The sequence below is a fragment of the Leptomonas pyrrhocoris genome, assembly GCF_001293395.1.
Source record: "Leptomonas pyrrhocoris isolate H10 chromosome Unknown, whole genome shotgun sequence".
NCBI classification, from domain to species: domain Eukaryota; phylum Euglenozoa; class Kinetoplastea; order Trypanosomatida; family Trypanosomatidae; genus Leptomonas; species Leptomonas pyrrhocoris.
In genome coordinates, this window is record NW_015438357.1 from 2,733,196 (window position 1) to 2,747,009 (window position 13,814).

The window sequence follows — 13,814 nt, forward strand, 5'->3', positions numbered from 1 at the left end:
GGCGCACCTGAGCGATGACGAGCGCATCGAGCCCACCCGCGGTGCAGCCAAGTCCGTGGCCATGCCTGACCGGCGCACCACCTCGCCCGCGCAGCCGGAGATGGAGGCGCACCTGAGCGATGACGAGCGCATCGAGCCCACCCGCGGTGCAGCCAAGTCCGTGGCCATGCCTGACCGGCGCACCACCTCGCCCGCGCAGCCGGAGATGGAGGCGCACCTGAGCGATGACGAGCGCATCGAGCCCACCCGCGGTGCAGCCAAGTCCGTGGCCATGCCTGACCGGCGCACCACCTCGCCCGCGCAGCCGGAGATGGAGGCGCACCTGAGCGATGACGAGCGCATCGAGCCCACCCGCGGTGCAGCCAAGTCCGTGGCCATGCCTGACCGGCGCACCACCTCGCCCGCGCAGCCGGAGATGGAGGCGCACCTGAGCGATGACGAGCGCATCGAGCCCACCCGCGGTGCAGCCAAGTCCGTGGCCATGCCTGACCGGCGCACCACCTCGCCCGCGCAGCCGGAGATGGAGGCGCACCTGAGCGATGACGAGCGCATCGAGCCCACCCGCGGTGCAGCCAAGTCCGTGGCCATGCCTGACCGGCGCACCACCTCGCCCGCGCAGCCGGAGATGGAGGCGCACCTGAGCGATGACGAGCGCATCGAGCCCACCCGCGGTGCAGCCAAGTCCGTGGCCATGCCTGACCGGCGCACCACCTCGCCCGCGCAGCCGGAGATGGAGGCGCACCTGAGCGATGACGAGCGCATCGAGCCCACCCGCGGTGCAGCCAAGTCCGTGGCCATGCCTGACCGGCGCACCACCTCGCCCGCGCAGCCGGAGATGGAGGCGCACCTGAGCGATGACGAGCGCATCGAGCCCACCCGCGGTGCACACAAACCGGTTAGTGCTTCTCTGGAGATGACAGGTGAAGTAAGAATGTGTGGTTCTCGCTTGCTAGTTTTTCGTCGTCCGAAGTCCCGGGCTCACAAGCCCGAAGCTGTTGCGCTGGCCGCCGATTGCACTATGGTGTCTGAAGGCACCACCGAGGTGTGCGCGGAGGAGCGTTTTGCGAAGACGGCCCCTAGCTTTCTTTTCAGCGGTGATGTGGCTCAGTGCTGGCTGGATGACGAAGGGTACCAGCTGGGCCGCTACTTTAATCCATACCGTACAGTGGTGCCGAGGGAAGAAGCGACCGGTTTGAAGTGGTGCGGTCCGGCCGTACGGAATCTTCACCACGGCGTGGAAGGTGCGACAGCAACTGTGGATCCGCGCGTTGCCTTATTGCAACAATTTGCGGCCGTGGATCTGCAGAGGAGAGAGGGGGCAGCTACCAACACGCTTGGTCTGCGCCCTCATCGGCCGCCTCGCGCACCCAGTACTACTCCGACGGTGCGCCACACCCTCTCCGAGTCCAAAGGGGTTGCCCTTCCTGTGACCAGCGCTCTTCCACCACGTGAGGCTCTACCGATGCGTCTTCCGCGTCAGGAGGAGGACCTGGGCAGCGAAAAGAGTACGACTCTTCACCTGTCGCTGCGGAATGCCGACGATGCGATTGACATGGGGACGTCGTGGCGCAGCGGTGAACGTCCACGCAGCACTGACATCCGCAACGCGCTCGCATTTCTGCGCGATGGCGCGTCAGAAGCGGGTGTCTTGTCTGATTTACGACGAGTTCCTTACGTGCGTCCACCGACGCGTCCTGCAACGGCGAACAGTGCTGCAGATGTCGCCCGACGCATGATACCACCGCATCGCCCCCAACTCAGTCGCTCTTGTGCGCCTGCAGATGGCAGGAAAGTGTTTCGGCGTGCAACGGGGACCGCTGTCGTCGCCGACGGAGTCCAGCAGGAACCACAGCCGGCTTCGTTGGATGTTTCGCTCTCCTCCGTTTCTAAGGGGCGTGACCGAGATACTAGGTGAGTGACCTACTGGTAGCTAAAAGGAAAGGTATCTTCAGCTATTTGCCGTTGCTCTACATGTTCTACGTATGGAAAGCTTTCTTGGTAGCATTTGGGCGGTTTCGTTTGATCGACACGTCCACTTCATCACGGAACTGCTTGTGTCGCTGTTCTCTGCGTGTGTGTTGTATTTTCTTCCGTTTTCTGATATGTGTGCGAAGCCTTTTCAAAGCAGTGTCCCACCATCGTCGTGTGTATGTCTTTTGTTTCCTGTTCTCGCTGTTGTGTGTGCGGGGGTCGGCGTGGACGGTAGCTTTTGCACGTATCATCTTGCTTCTTTATCTTCCATCCGAGCTTTTTCTTTTCTAATACTATACCTATTTGTTCGTTTACGCTTTTTGTTTTTCTAGAAGAAAATGCATTGATGGCGCGGAAGTAGGATTCATCCACTCCAGCATTTTTCTGTTTTTTTTTTTTGATCATCGCTTTCTAACGGTGGATGTGGCACTTGTTCTCAAAAAGTGGGGTTTTCTTTATATACTATTGTAGAACGACGCGTTTTTACTTGCTGGTGTTATTGCTGCTGCGCTGTAGAGTCGTCTTCTTGTTCTTTTGTGTGTGCTTTATTATGTTGGCTGGTTTGTTTGAAGCGCATTAGATGTTGCTATTTATATAGGCCTGCTTCACCCGGAGTTGATGGGAAGTGTTGTTGTTATGATTTTTTTTTTTTCGCGGAGACGCATGAGCACATCTTGTTGTTGTTGTTGTTGATGTCAAACCGATGTACATAACAGAGAAAGAACGAAAGGGTGTCCATTCCCCATTTGAGTTCGCGAAGTCCTCCTCTTGTGGGTTTTTATTTTTCCTTTTTTCCCCATCCCGTGTCTGCCGCCGATGTGTGCCGCTTGTACCCTTTCCGGTTGGTGTTTGCTGTGTTCTGCCTTCGTGTGAGAGCGAGACAAACACAGGCAAACATCTTCTTTGTACCTGTTCTTTTAGGAGCACATATAAGCGGAAAAAAGAAAATGATCGGAAAGCCCTCCTACACCAATGAGACGAGCGAAGACTCGCGCCTCTGCGAGGGTTGCGGTTAGGTGCACCTCTGTCTTTTGTCAAGGTGTGCGAGGGCACAATTCAGAGATCAGGTGTCTTTTCTCTTCTTTGAAGAGTAAAAAGGCCGTTATGTTGGCTGGCTTGATTATGTTGTGCTTCTCCGTTGAGTACACGCGCTTGGTTTCCGTATCGTTACTCCTCATCTTCCTGACACACACACACACACACACACACACACTTGTGTGTGCCCGTTCGTTGCGCACTGCGTGTGTTTGCCCCTCGCTCACCATTCTCATCAACACCGTGTTTTCTTGCGTTGATCTTTCTCTGTTTTATAGCAATTGATTTCTCCTCTGTGTGAGACGGCGGAATTCTGTAACAGAAAGAAAGAAAAGCACGCAATACACCCTACGGCGTCTACCACGCGAACTTTACCTATGCTGCGCACTTCACCACGACGGACTCTGCGCCTGCGCGGGACGCTGTCGCTGACTCCGTGTTCCACGGCCTTTCGCAACGTCAGTTCTCTTCTTCGCAGTCCACCCTCTGCAGCAGGAGCAACACCGTTCTCATGCAGCATCCAGCTGAGCCGCAACAACTTATCGTCGTCATCCGTGACCACACTTTCGAGTTGCGGTCCGTGCATCGATGGAACATCACGCCGCTGGCAATCTTCGTATAGCGCAGCACCAACCGCCGCCCCCGCCGCCTCCCCTTCCGCTGGTTTCAACGGCAGCAAGGGAGACAGTTGTGGAAAAGTTGCGGTAACGGGTGTCCAGCAGGGCAGCATCGCCGTCACCTACAGCCCCGGCTCGGGCGCCACCGGTGACGGACTAGCGCTCCCCACCACCGTCCTTACGGGTCACTGCGACGTCATCTCAGAGACGCTGTCGAAGGCAGATGAACTAATCCAGCAGAAGAAGGCGCAGGAGGCCCTGGGGACAGGAGCGGACATCCTCACCGCGGAGGGCATCGACGAGATGGTGGACGAGTTGAAGGAGATCACGTCGAGCGAGGTGGAGGTCTTGGTGGGGCAGATGCGCTCCCCTGCGGTAGTGCAGCAAGCTGGCATGCATGAGCTGCGCCGCTCCTTGTACTACGCCACCTCGCTTAAATCGCGCGACTGGATTGAGGAGGCGCAGTATACCGCCTTGATGCGGGTGCTGACGGTGGAGTTTCTGCGCCGCGACAACGAGGGTGTGCTGGCACCGGACGATGTGCTGTACGTCACGACCCACATGATCGCCGCCAACTTTTACAACCGTCATTTGTGGAACCGGATGGAGCGGGCGCTGATGATGGGGCGCCAGTATGAAACGATCGATATGGCCATGATTAAGGCGCTCTCGACGAAGCTCTTCAAAACGCGCCGTGGCTGCCCCCGCGAGACCCTCGACGTGCGCCGCAAGATTCTCAGTGCGATGGTTCGACGGGTCTCGACGCTGGCGAACGACTTTGACCTCCCGTCGCTGCTGGGTATTCTGCAGTGCTACACCACGCACGACATGGCTCCGCATTCATTGCAGGGGCTGGCGGTGCGCGCCACGAACCACGTAGGGGAGTTCACGCCACAGGAGTGTGCGACGCTGACGCACGTCCTGCGCAAGTTCCACCTGCTGCGCCTAGAAGTCTGCGAGCGTCTGGTCGAGCGCATTTGCACTGCAGACGAGCTCAATCAGCACATGGTGCAATCCGCCTTGCAGGCAATTCGCACGTGCTATAACCAGGTTAGCGACGCCGGCCGCAACGCGCTACACGCAGAGCCGACGCGGCAGAAGCTGCGTGCCATGGGCGAGCAAGTCGGATGTCGCCTACAGGAGGCCAAATTCCCTGCCATGGCAGTTATCCTGCATGTTCTCGACATCGTCGTGACGCTACGCATTTACGTGCCGAAGAAATCGCTGCAAAGCCTCTTCCTGCAAGCGCATCAAATGGTGGTGGTCGTGGTGGAGCAGAAGGATGACTTGATTGATCCAGCGACCGGAAAGCACGTGCGGCCCATCACGATGGAGCAAGGACGACAGCTACACGCGTTGCTGCTGCACTACGGCTCCGATTTGTGCCCTGAGTTGCAGGCGCTGTTGAAGGAGTGCTTCAAGGACGGTCTTCTGCCTGATGAGGCGTCCCTGTAAGACCGCGTGGAGTTTCATAAAGAGAAAGAGAGGAAGGGGAAAAGGCGTTGTTCAGGAAACGAAACGCGACGAACAGGAATTTTTTTCGATTTGAACAAAAATGCTGGCTTTCTTTTTTTACGAGGCGGAGAGGTACGCATTTTTAGCAGAGGTCTGGGCGTGTGTGCGGTTCTCTGGATGGTGCTGCGTTGGTCTTTTCTTTTTTTTTCCTTGCAATCCGGGATTCTCCAGCTGCGCCGCCAAGGCGGTGCGCACGCCTCACTGGTTCAATTTGCCGGACCCTCTTTCCTTGTCTCTGTTATATCGGTGTGGTTGTTCGCGGCGTAGGGGCGAAAAGGAAGCGTCGCGGTGGCGCTTTCCTAGCGTGTTGCTCGGTCTATAGGGTGTGGTGTTTTGCGTTGTTTTCCGCCCCTTTGCTTTCCTGAAGGAGAGAGTGGGGTAGGCGTAAGCGTGCAGAAAATAGCGTCCATCCTCATGCCTAAGGTGGCTGTGCGTACGTGCATGCAACATACCATCTTACAAGGTAGCGGTTGCACCTGCAGTGGCTATTTAATAGAGAAAAGCACCGAGAGTACGACATTAAAGCTCGACGGGCGCTGTCTCGTAGTGTAAAACTGGAGTAAATGGAATGTCGCTCCTTCGGCCCAGCACTGCGCATTTGAACGCAATGAGTGTTTATGCCGTATGTGGCCTGTCATCGAGATTTACCGATCGTGACCTCTTTCACTCTTCTCCTCACATTTTTTCTTTCTGTTGCTGTGCCGTCATGTAGTGCAACGACAGCGTACTTGTTTCTTTTTTTTTTCATTATACCTTCACGGTTTTATATGATACGAAAGCAGATGTGTAGACGGCTGTGTCGGCGTGGAGTGGTAGCCGTTAAGTCGGCCTGCCTCTTGTCCCTCCTCTCTGGTCAGTGGTGTTCACCATTAAAGTCGGCGTCGCTGCTGCGTCGTGCAGTTAACTCCGTCGACTGCACAGTCATCGTGGCAACTCGCCAATTGAGTGGTTCCTCCGCTTCGGTAGGGTCTTCTGCGTATCTCTGTAGTTGCCGTTGGTCAGCAACTGATGCTGCCGCAGCACCAGCGTGGCAGCGTCTCGTACGTCTTATCACGTATGACTCGCACTCCCGCATTGAGGCCGACAGTGACATGGCTGCTGCTTCCTCTGCGGACACAACACACGCTTCAGAAGACGCGTTCGATGCGGATTTGTGTCACAGGGCTTCGCCGTTACGTCGTCTGTGGATCGAGACGTACCACCCTGTCTTTCAGCAAGGAACACGTGCTACCCTTCCTTCTAGCTCGCCACACCCTTCACCGCACAGGAGTCAATGCGGCACACAGTCACCTCACCCGCCTTCATGTACCGTCGAGAGGTCGTCTGACGACCGTTTTCCCGGTGAAGCGGCGGAGCTGCCCGCCTTTGTGCAGGCGCTCGGAACGCTGACGACAACGCTCAACGCGTGCATTCGTCAAAGCATTGCGACGGATCGCCTCGAAGCGTCTCCTTTCTGCGTCTCAGACGCGGAAGCGCTCAGCGTGGTCGAACTGTTCGAATGGCGGTCAGAAGTGCAGGCGTTGTTGTTGTACGTCGGTCGGCATCAACTCCGATTTCTCATCCCAACTGCGTTTCGCAAAACAAGTTCCTTCCAACGAGAACCGCCGTGCGTAATGATGAAGGTAGCGAATGAAGCCACGGCGACCCACGATGTGGCTGAACGTGCGCAGGAGAGCGTGCCGACTGAGCAGACACATCTAATGAGCAATACTGTTGACGCTGATCAGAAGGTGTCACATGCACCGCCTGTTCAAGTTGATTACCACACGCAGTTGCAGCCTCTTCCGTCTCCGCTGCCATCTCTACGTCGTCTCTCCCGCTCGAAAGACGAGCGCTTGCGTCACAAGGCACCACCGCTGCCCCCAGAGGAACTCCTGCGTGTTGTCGTACTTGTCGAAGCGGTACGGACGATTTTAGAAGCTGCCCACCCGCCTGCGCAGGCGTCCGGCGTGCGTGCGGAGTTGTACGCGGTTCTGCTGAGTGTGCTGGGTGCGAGCGAGCAGCTCTCGTCGTTGGCGCTGGTGTCGCTGACGACCTGCCTGGCGCGGTGCCTGGATAGCTACATCACTTGTCAGCAACTCCCTCCCCTCACGTTGGATATTGACTCCCTCAAGAAGAGCGTTGTGCAGCGCGAAGGTGCGGACACTTTAGATGCGACGCCCCCAGAAGACAACCTTTTCAGCTTTTACCGGCCTGTTGAATGGGAGGACAACAGTAGCAGAAGTGTGCTGGACTCCACGCCGACCGTGCGAGCTTCTGTGATCGAGGACGCCGAGGCGGTCCACCTAGCACGGTACCGCGGAGGGCTTAATACGATGCTGCGGCCTACCGAAGTACTTCAGCACCTCTCGGTGTTGGCGCATGTAGCGCAGCACCGTCTCGAACGTGCCTTGCGTGCCCCGGCCGCCATGAACTTTCTCCAGGACTTTCATGAGACCTCTTGTTCTTCTCCTTGGGACGAAAGCGCCACACGAGCATCTTTCCGCAACGGAACGCACGCGTCGACGGTGCGTTTGGCCAAGCAGGAGCAAATCGAGGAAGGAATGTTGGGTCTTCTCTCACTGCAAGAGCGCAAGGCCCGTCAGGCAACCGAGGCTGATGCAGCAGCATCAACGGCAGCGGTGGCGACGGCTGGACAAAAACCAAAGAACAGAGACGATAAGCAACGGCCACCGGCCCGTCCACGGCGAACGATCGCGGCGATCCAGGAAGAGGCACGAAGGAAAGCAGCAGTGAAACTGCAACTCGCAGAAGGTGCTGACGAGGGAGCACTGGCAGGGAGCACGGCGCCGCCAGCTGTGACGTCTTCCTCTGTTGAGTCGCCTCCTGCTCCTGCTTCACAGGTGGCTCCGAACTTTGCAATGCATTCTTCACTGCCATCACCACCATCGTTCTTCTCCGTCAACACCACCGACATCACTCTCACCGATGTGGCAGAGATTTGCACTGCCTTCGCTGCGATGGGCTACCGAGGCGGAGGCAGCGCGTCTTCGTCCGAGGAGCCGTTTTGGGTGCTGGTGGCCGATTTCACCCGTGCTGAGATCAACGCCGTGGCCAAGGCACGGGACTCTGCCGTGCGCAGAGACACGGTAGAGCAGAAAAACAACGAGGACGGACCCGCAGGCGGTGACATCGTTTCCACGTCATCTGTCCATCACCGCGAAGAAGCAGAGGCGGAGGATGAAGAGAGCCGAGAGACGGTGCTGCGGCAGCTCACGCGGGATGCGCGGGACATCGTCTTCGCGCTGGATCGAGTGGGTTTTACGCGGGGCTACGATCAGGTGATGACGCAGTTGGTGCGCCATGCGTTCGTGTCCGCGCCGATCCCTGCGCCGTCGGCTGGTGCGCGGGCTATGAGAAAAGTCGATGGCAAAAGAGTGGAAGGTCTGTAAAAAGGAACGCTGCTGGACGATGACTGCCTCCGTGCAACGCACCTATTTTATTTGTTTTGCATTGGTTGCTCCTAAGGCTTCTTCTCACAGTGCCGTCAACCTTCTGGCCGCGCCTGCTACTCTTCCTACACAAACATATGGGTCCATAAATTATGACTTAAAAAGAAAAAGAAGCGGGAGTGGACAAGGAGAGGGAAAAGCGCTCCCTTCGACAGATCTTTTCTTCCTGCCAGGCTGAGAAGACGTACATGCTGCATAGGTGGGACGCATTTCTGAACGGGGCCCGCAGCCCTTGTTTACCTTTGACCTGGCTTCACCTATCAACTTGTGATGGGTGCTTCATCATATACCGTCGAGCTGTCTGGTCCGTCTTTTTTTCTCTCTCTCCATGTGTTTTACACTGTTTTTTTTTTAATGATCAAACTGCATGATGAAGACGCAGGTGGAGGGTACATCTTCCGGACTGCCAGTGTTCAAGTGCTTTTCTATACACACATCCGAATTGCGTGCACGCACGCACGCGTCATGTCTGTACACAGCGTGCAAGAGCTACAAGCGTTGGAAGAAGCTGCATGGGCATCACCACACCGCCGCGAGCTCTACTCCACGCGTCACGTCGTTGGCTTTCCTTGGCACACGGTCGAGGAGAACAACGACCCCGCTGTCTCAGCCGACTCAACTTCGGCGGTGGTGCGCCGACACGTTATACCCTACGACTACCCCTTCACGGTCTTTGTAAAAGGACGCTGGGTGGGCCGTAAGTTGCTGGACGTGTACGCCGAGGAACTCCCCCATCACACCGCGGCCTACTACGAGTCGTGCCTTCGCACAGGCCGCCTGTACTGTGTGTCGCGTGCCGCGTTGGGGCGGCATAACACGCAGCGGAAACTGCTGAAGCGATCATCTGCCGCAACTTCGAATGCTTCTTTGGCATGCAGTACCACACCAGTGGAAATAGACAAGCAGATTTCCCCGCATCGGGGTACTCTGAACACATCGGATCTCCCCACTCCTTCATCTTCTTCCTCTGCACAGGAGACACCGCTAGAAGTGCTAAACGTGGTGCTGCAACACGGCGACGTTGTGTACCACACCGTGCATCGCCACGAGGTGCCCGTCACTATCGGCGCATCCGGCGTTGATCCCGTGTGCATCACAGCTGTTCGCATTGCACGATACGGATTGATATGTGTTAATAAACCAACGGGTCTGCCGACGCATGCAACAGGGCGGTACATGTACAACTCGCTGACGGCGTTGCTGGAGTATGTCCTGGCCCCGAAGCGCCTGCACGCCTGGCTCCTTACGGAAGACCCTTTGCTACAGTCTCTCGTGTGTACAGCAAGTCTTTCCTCGAGCGAGAAGCAGGAGCTATATGCGTACTACGAGGGTCCATCGACGACGAGTGCCTCGAAGAAAAAAGGTGATGTAACGGGGGAAGCGGAACGCGAAATGAGTGAAGTGAATCCCAGCAAACTCCCCCGACCCTGCCATCGACTTGATAAGGTGACGTCCGGTGTGCTGCTGCTCGCCGTGCGGCAGGCGGCGGCGAAGCAGATCGGCACCGCTCTCATGCGGAAAGCGAAGGAGGTGGACGACGCCGTCACGGCGGAGTTGATGAAGGCTAGCCTGAGGGATAGTGTTGAGGTCGATTCCAGCCCTCTTCACCGCAAGGGCACCAGCTGCAAAGGTGACGGTAGCGACATCACTAGAGCACCTGCCCTCGCTCTTCCGTTGTCGCTGCAGCGCATTTTAGGCCGCACGTACGAGCTGCAAAAGCACTATCTAGCGCGTGTAGTTGGGGTCCTTGAGAATTCTAATGAAGCGAAAGGAAAGGCTTCTACCGGCTCGAAGGGGGTGCCAGAAGCAGTATGGTCGCTTTCTGGAACGGAGGACTGCCTTACGCATCACAACGACTCTGTACGTGGCCTGTTAGCATCCTCCGCCAGTAGCTGCGGTGTAGTCGGCCTCACCGCTGCCGCTGTTGTAGTGGCAGATACAGAACTCCCAGAGCCGTATTATGTGTTTCCTGCGGCGCTGCTCACCACAGCGCCAATCCCGGCGCACCACCGTCCTCCTGCGAAGGGGTCAAATGAGGCGGAGCGAGATCAAAGCGCGACGAACAGCCCTTTGGAGCACGACCACGATTCCCGCGACGATCAGCGGAACGTCGATACCCAACGCTCACGCCCATCGCGGACGGCGGAGCTCGCGGCGGCAACTCTCTGCCAGACTCTCTGCTCAGCAACACCTGCCAAGCCGGCCACCGCCGCAGGAAACCGTACATCTCCGTCAGCACCTCCGCAGATGTCGTCATCTTCGTGCACGGAGTCGCTCGTGCTCTGCACCCCCTACACAGGTCGCTTACACCAAATCCGGTACCACTTAAGCTCGCTTGGATGCCCCATCGCCGGCGACGTGGTGTACACGCCTGCCGCTCACGGGGATGTGGCGGCGCCGACAGCATCCGATGAAGTGGAGCAAACACCTGCAAAGGAAGTGCGTCATGGCTGGGTGCGCAATGAACGCGACTACATTTACTTTAACGCCGCCCACCTCCCCGTTGCGTATCAACGCCTTTGCGACTCACTAAAAAGGCCTCAGGCTCCGCAAGAAGAAGAAGAGCACAACGTCGCAACGACAGTGCTCGGCATCAAACGTGCCCGCGCAGACGTAGCCGGGGGGCCCAATCCGCCATCATCCTTGGCGTGGCAGCAGGAGCCGCCGTGCTACGAATGCGCCGGTCGGCTGCCCATCGTGGCAACCAAAGAGTGCGCGACGGGGACGTCGGCCATTTGTCTGCATGCGTGGGCCTACGATGTTCGAGAGTCCCTGCTGCTGCTGGGGATGGAGAAGACAGACAACGAAACTGTCGGGAGTGATGCGTCGCCGGCAGATGTGCGTGAAGGGGTGTCTCAGCAGGCGGGTGGTGCTCGTGCGATGGACGGCGGGTTTGTCCGCTTCGAAGCACCGCCGCCAGCGTGGGCCGTCTTTGGTCAGCACAACGCCGTGAAATTGTGAAGCACAGCTTGAGGCCTTTCGATGTGTGTGTGTTCCAGCTCTTGTCATTCAAATTCCTTTCTCGCGCGTACACAAATTGGCGGAGACGATAATCCCTGAACACATTTAAGTTTAAATGTAGCAGTAATCACACACGCGCAAGTGTGATACATCTGGAATGACGCTGACTCTCTGATCGTTTGGTTTTCTTTCTTTGTTCAAGTACACGTTCGTGTGATTGGCAGATGTGCATATGATAGTCGAAAAGATGATCCTTTTTATATCTCGTTTTGCTGTGCGCCATCGCGAACTTTCCGGAGCAGCACCAAAAGGAATGCGGCTTTTGCCTTCATTTCTCTCTCCTCTCCTTTTCATTCCTGCCGTTTGTTTGTTTGTTTGTTTTTACTCTGCGTCGTCCATCTCCTCTCACGCGGTACAGACCATTCCGCCGTGTTCGGCTTCCTCGACCAGCGCTTACCGACGCACACGTGTACGAGCTTCACACTTTAAAAAAAGCAAAAAAAAGAAAACCACACGAAGGAATACCTGTCGAAGATAATACAATAGTGAGCAGAACAATTCAACGATGCTGCTGCACGAAGCCCTCCTACAATCGGAATGTCCCATCTGCCTTCAGCCTTTACACTTCGCGGTTGTTCCACCACCGCCTAGCCGGCCCGCGTCCACGCTCAGCGGTGCTTCTCCCTCCTCCCTCTCCACCCCCTCCACTCCCTCCAATTACGTGAGCAGCACCACCCACTCGCCCATCGCACCGTCGGGCCGACTCATTGAAGTCGACAACGGCGGTGAGTTTCAAATCACCTTCGCCCCCGGCGTGTACGGCAGCGACCTCGCGGACCCGTGGCACCCCACGTTTGAAATCTTGTCAAGCAACTCCAGTTCATCCTCCGCACAGTCCATCTCGGCTGACGAAACCCACTCGACCCCCTCGTCTGACGAAGCTGGTTCAACCTTCTCGTTTTCCTCTTCAGAGTCGAGTCACTCGATCCCCACGACCAGGACTCACGGCACCCCAAGCGATGAGAGCGCGTCGGGGGTGGCGGTGTTGCCGTGCGGGCATCTGTTGCACTACGTCTGTGCGATGCAGCTGTTCGAGTACGCGACGGGGAAGTCGTGTCCGGTCTGCCGGAAAGCGCTGATCTCTAGGGCGGATGTGGTGTTGTTCTGCCCCCGCGTGCGAACACCGCCTCACCCAGCAGCAAGCATACCGACAGCAACATCAGAAAGGGCAGCCAGCACTCGGAAGCGCCGGCGCAACGATGCAGACACGCCTAGTGATCAACTCCCCTCACAAAACGTTCTCGGTGGCTGCAGCAGCGTTACGGTGAGGTCGGCTGACGACGCAGAGAGGTCGGAAAGAGCAAGAGAGGAGGTATTGGGTGGCACGCAGCTGGTGGGCACGGACAGTGATGCAGCGCAGCTAGTTGTGCCGTTGGATCATGAGCGTGGGGTGCGCGCATCCTCGGCCTTGATCAGACCTCTCGCAGGCGCCAGCAACGCTGCCGCTTTGTCAAGCTCGTCCGTGCTGCACAGGAGTCACGCATCAGGTGAAGCGTCTCGTCCAACGCCAACGCCGGCGGAGGACGATATTCTGCTTCTCGGGGCACGACAGCTCCCACCCGCGCAGGCCTACGCAGACCTCTTACTTCGCAGCACCGCAACGTGGGCGGACCGGACTGACGTGCTCAAGGCCCGCGTGACACACTTAGAAGGGAATCAGCGGCAGTTGCAGAACGACTGCGCTGAACTCGAGCGCATGCTCGCCGCCGCTCGTCGCCGGCGCGAACTTCTGCTGAACCTTCCCTCTGCCGCCCATACCGGGGGTAACGGAGTCGATGCACTACCGTCCTATGAGCGACTACAGGAATTGCGCCGGTTGGGCAAGGAAACGCGCACAGCCATGACGGAGGTCACCGCGCAGCTCGCCGCCAGCACGCGCGCGCACGCGGAGGTGCGTCGCCAGATTGAAAAGTACAGCCGCAAACTGGCTCGGCTGAAAGTGGGAGGTGATGTCGAGAAGGAAGCAGAGTTTACTGTAAAGGACGGGAAGAGCCAACACATGCCGTCGCAGCGCAGCACGGCCGCAAATACTAGTGGTAGTGACGGTGGCGATCGAGGGGCGAGTGGGCAGAGCGAGAGCGCGTGGGATCCGTAAGCGAAATTTAGCGTAGTCTGTCCTCTTTCCGTAGCACCGGTTGTTTCTCTCTCTCTCTCTCTCTCTCTCTCTCTCTCTCTACTACTATATATATATATATATATATAT

The 13,814-nt window shown here is 57.4% G+C and overlaps 5 protein-coding genes across 6 annotated transcripts; all 5 read left to right on the forward strand.

Moving 5' to 3' along the window:
- Positions 1-61: 61 nt before the first annotated feature.
- ABB37_00909 (hypothetical protein) lies at positions 62-1,915 on the forward strand (the record flags this gene model as incomplete). Its single annotated transcript, XM_015797293.1, has 1 exon — positions 62-1,915. The coding sequence occupies one exon, from the start codon at positions 62-64 to the stop codon at positions 1,913-1,915; it is 1,854 nt and encodes a 617-aa protein (XP_015665301.1).
- Positions 1,916-3,282: 1,367 nt separating this feature from the next.
- ABB37_00910 (putative mitochondrial mitochondrial RNA binding complex 1 subunit) lies at positions 3,283-5,078 on the forward strand (the record flags this gene model as incomplete). Its single annotated transcript, XM_015797294.1, has 1 exon — positions 3,283-5,078. The coding sequence occupies exon 1, from the start codon at positions 3,384-3,386 to the stop codon at positions 5,076-5,078; it is 1,695 nt and encodes a 564-aa protein (XP_015665302.1). The 5' UTR covers positions 3,283-3,383.
- Positions 5,079-5,905: 827 nt separating this feature from the next.
- On the forward strand, positions 5,906-8,530 carry ABB37_00911 (hypothetical protein; the record flags this gene model as incomplete). The annotated part of the gene is made up of 1 exon (XM_015797295.1): positions 5,906-8,530. The coding sequence occupies one exon, from the start codon at positions 5,906-5,908 to the stop codon at positions 8,528-8,530; it is 2,625 nt and encodes an 874-aa protein (XP_015665303.1).
- A 434-nt stretch (positions 8,531-8,964) lies between these two features.
- ABB37_00912 (hypothetical protein) lies at positions 8,965-11,551 on the forward strand (the record flags this gene model as incomplete). Its single annotated transcript, XM_015797296.1, has 1 exon — positions 8,965-11,551. Exon 1 carries the CDS (start codon positions 9,056-9,058, stop codon positions 11,549-11,551), a length of 2,496 nt encoding a protein of 831 aa, XP_015665304.1. The 5' UTR covers positions 8,965-9,055.
- Positions 11,552-11,967: 416 nt separating this feature from the next.
- ABB37_00913 (hypothetical protein) lies at positions 11,968-13,706 on the forward strand (the record flags this gene model as incomplete). Of its 2 annotated transcripts, none has more annotated exons than XM_015797297.1 (1): positions 11,968-13,706. In XM_015797297.1, the coding sequence occupies exon 1, from the start codon at positions 12,117-12,119 to the stop codon at positions 13,704-13,706; it is 1,590 nt and encodes a 529-aa protein (XP_015665305.1). In that variant the 5' UTR covers positions 11,968-12,116. The 2 variants fall into 2 exon arrangements, with proteins under 2 accessions (XP_015665305.1, XP_015665306.1); XM_015797298.1 differs by having other exon boundaries at positions 12,055-13,706.
- Positions 13,707-13,814: the final 108 nt, after the last annotated feature.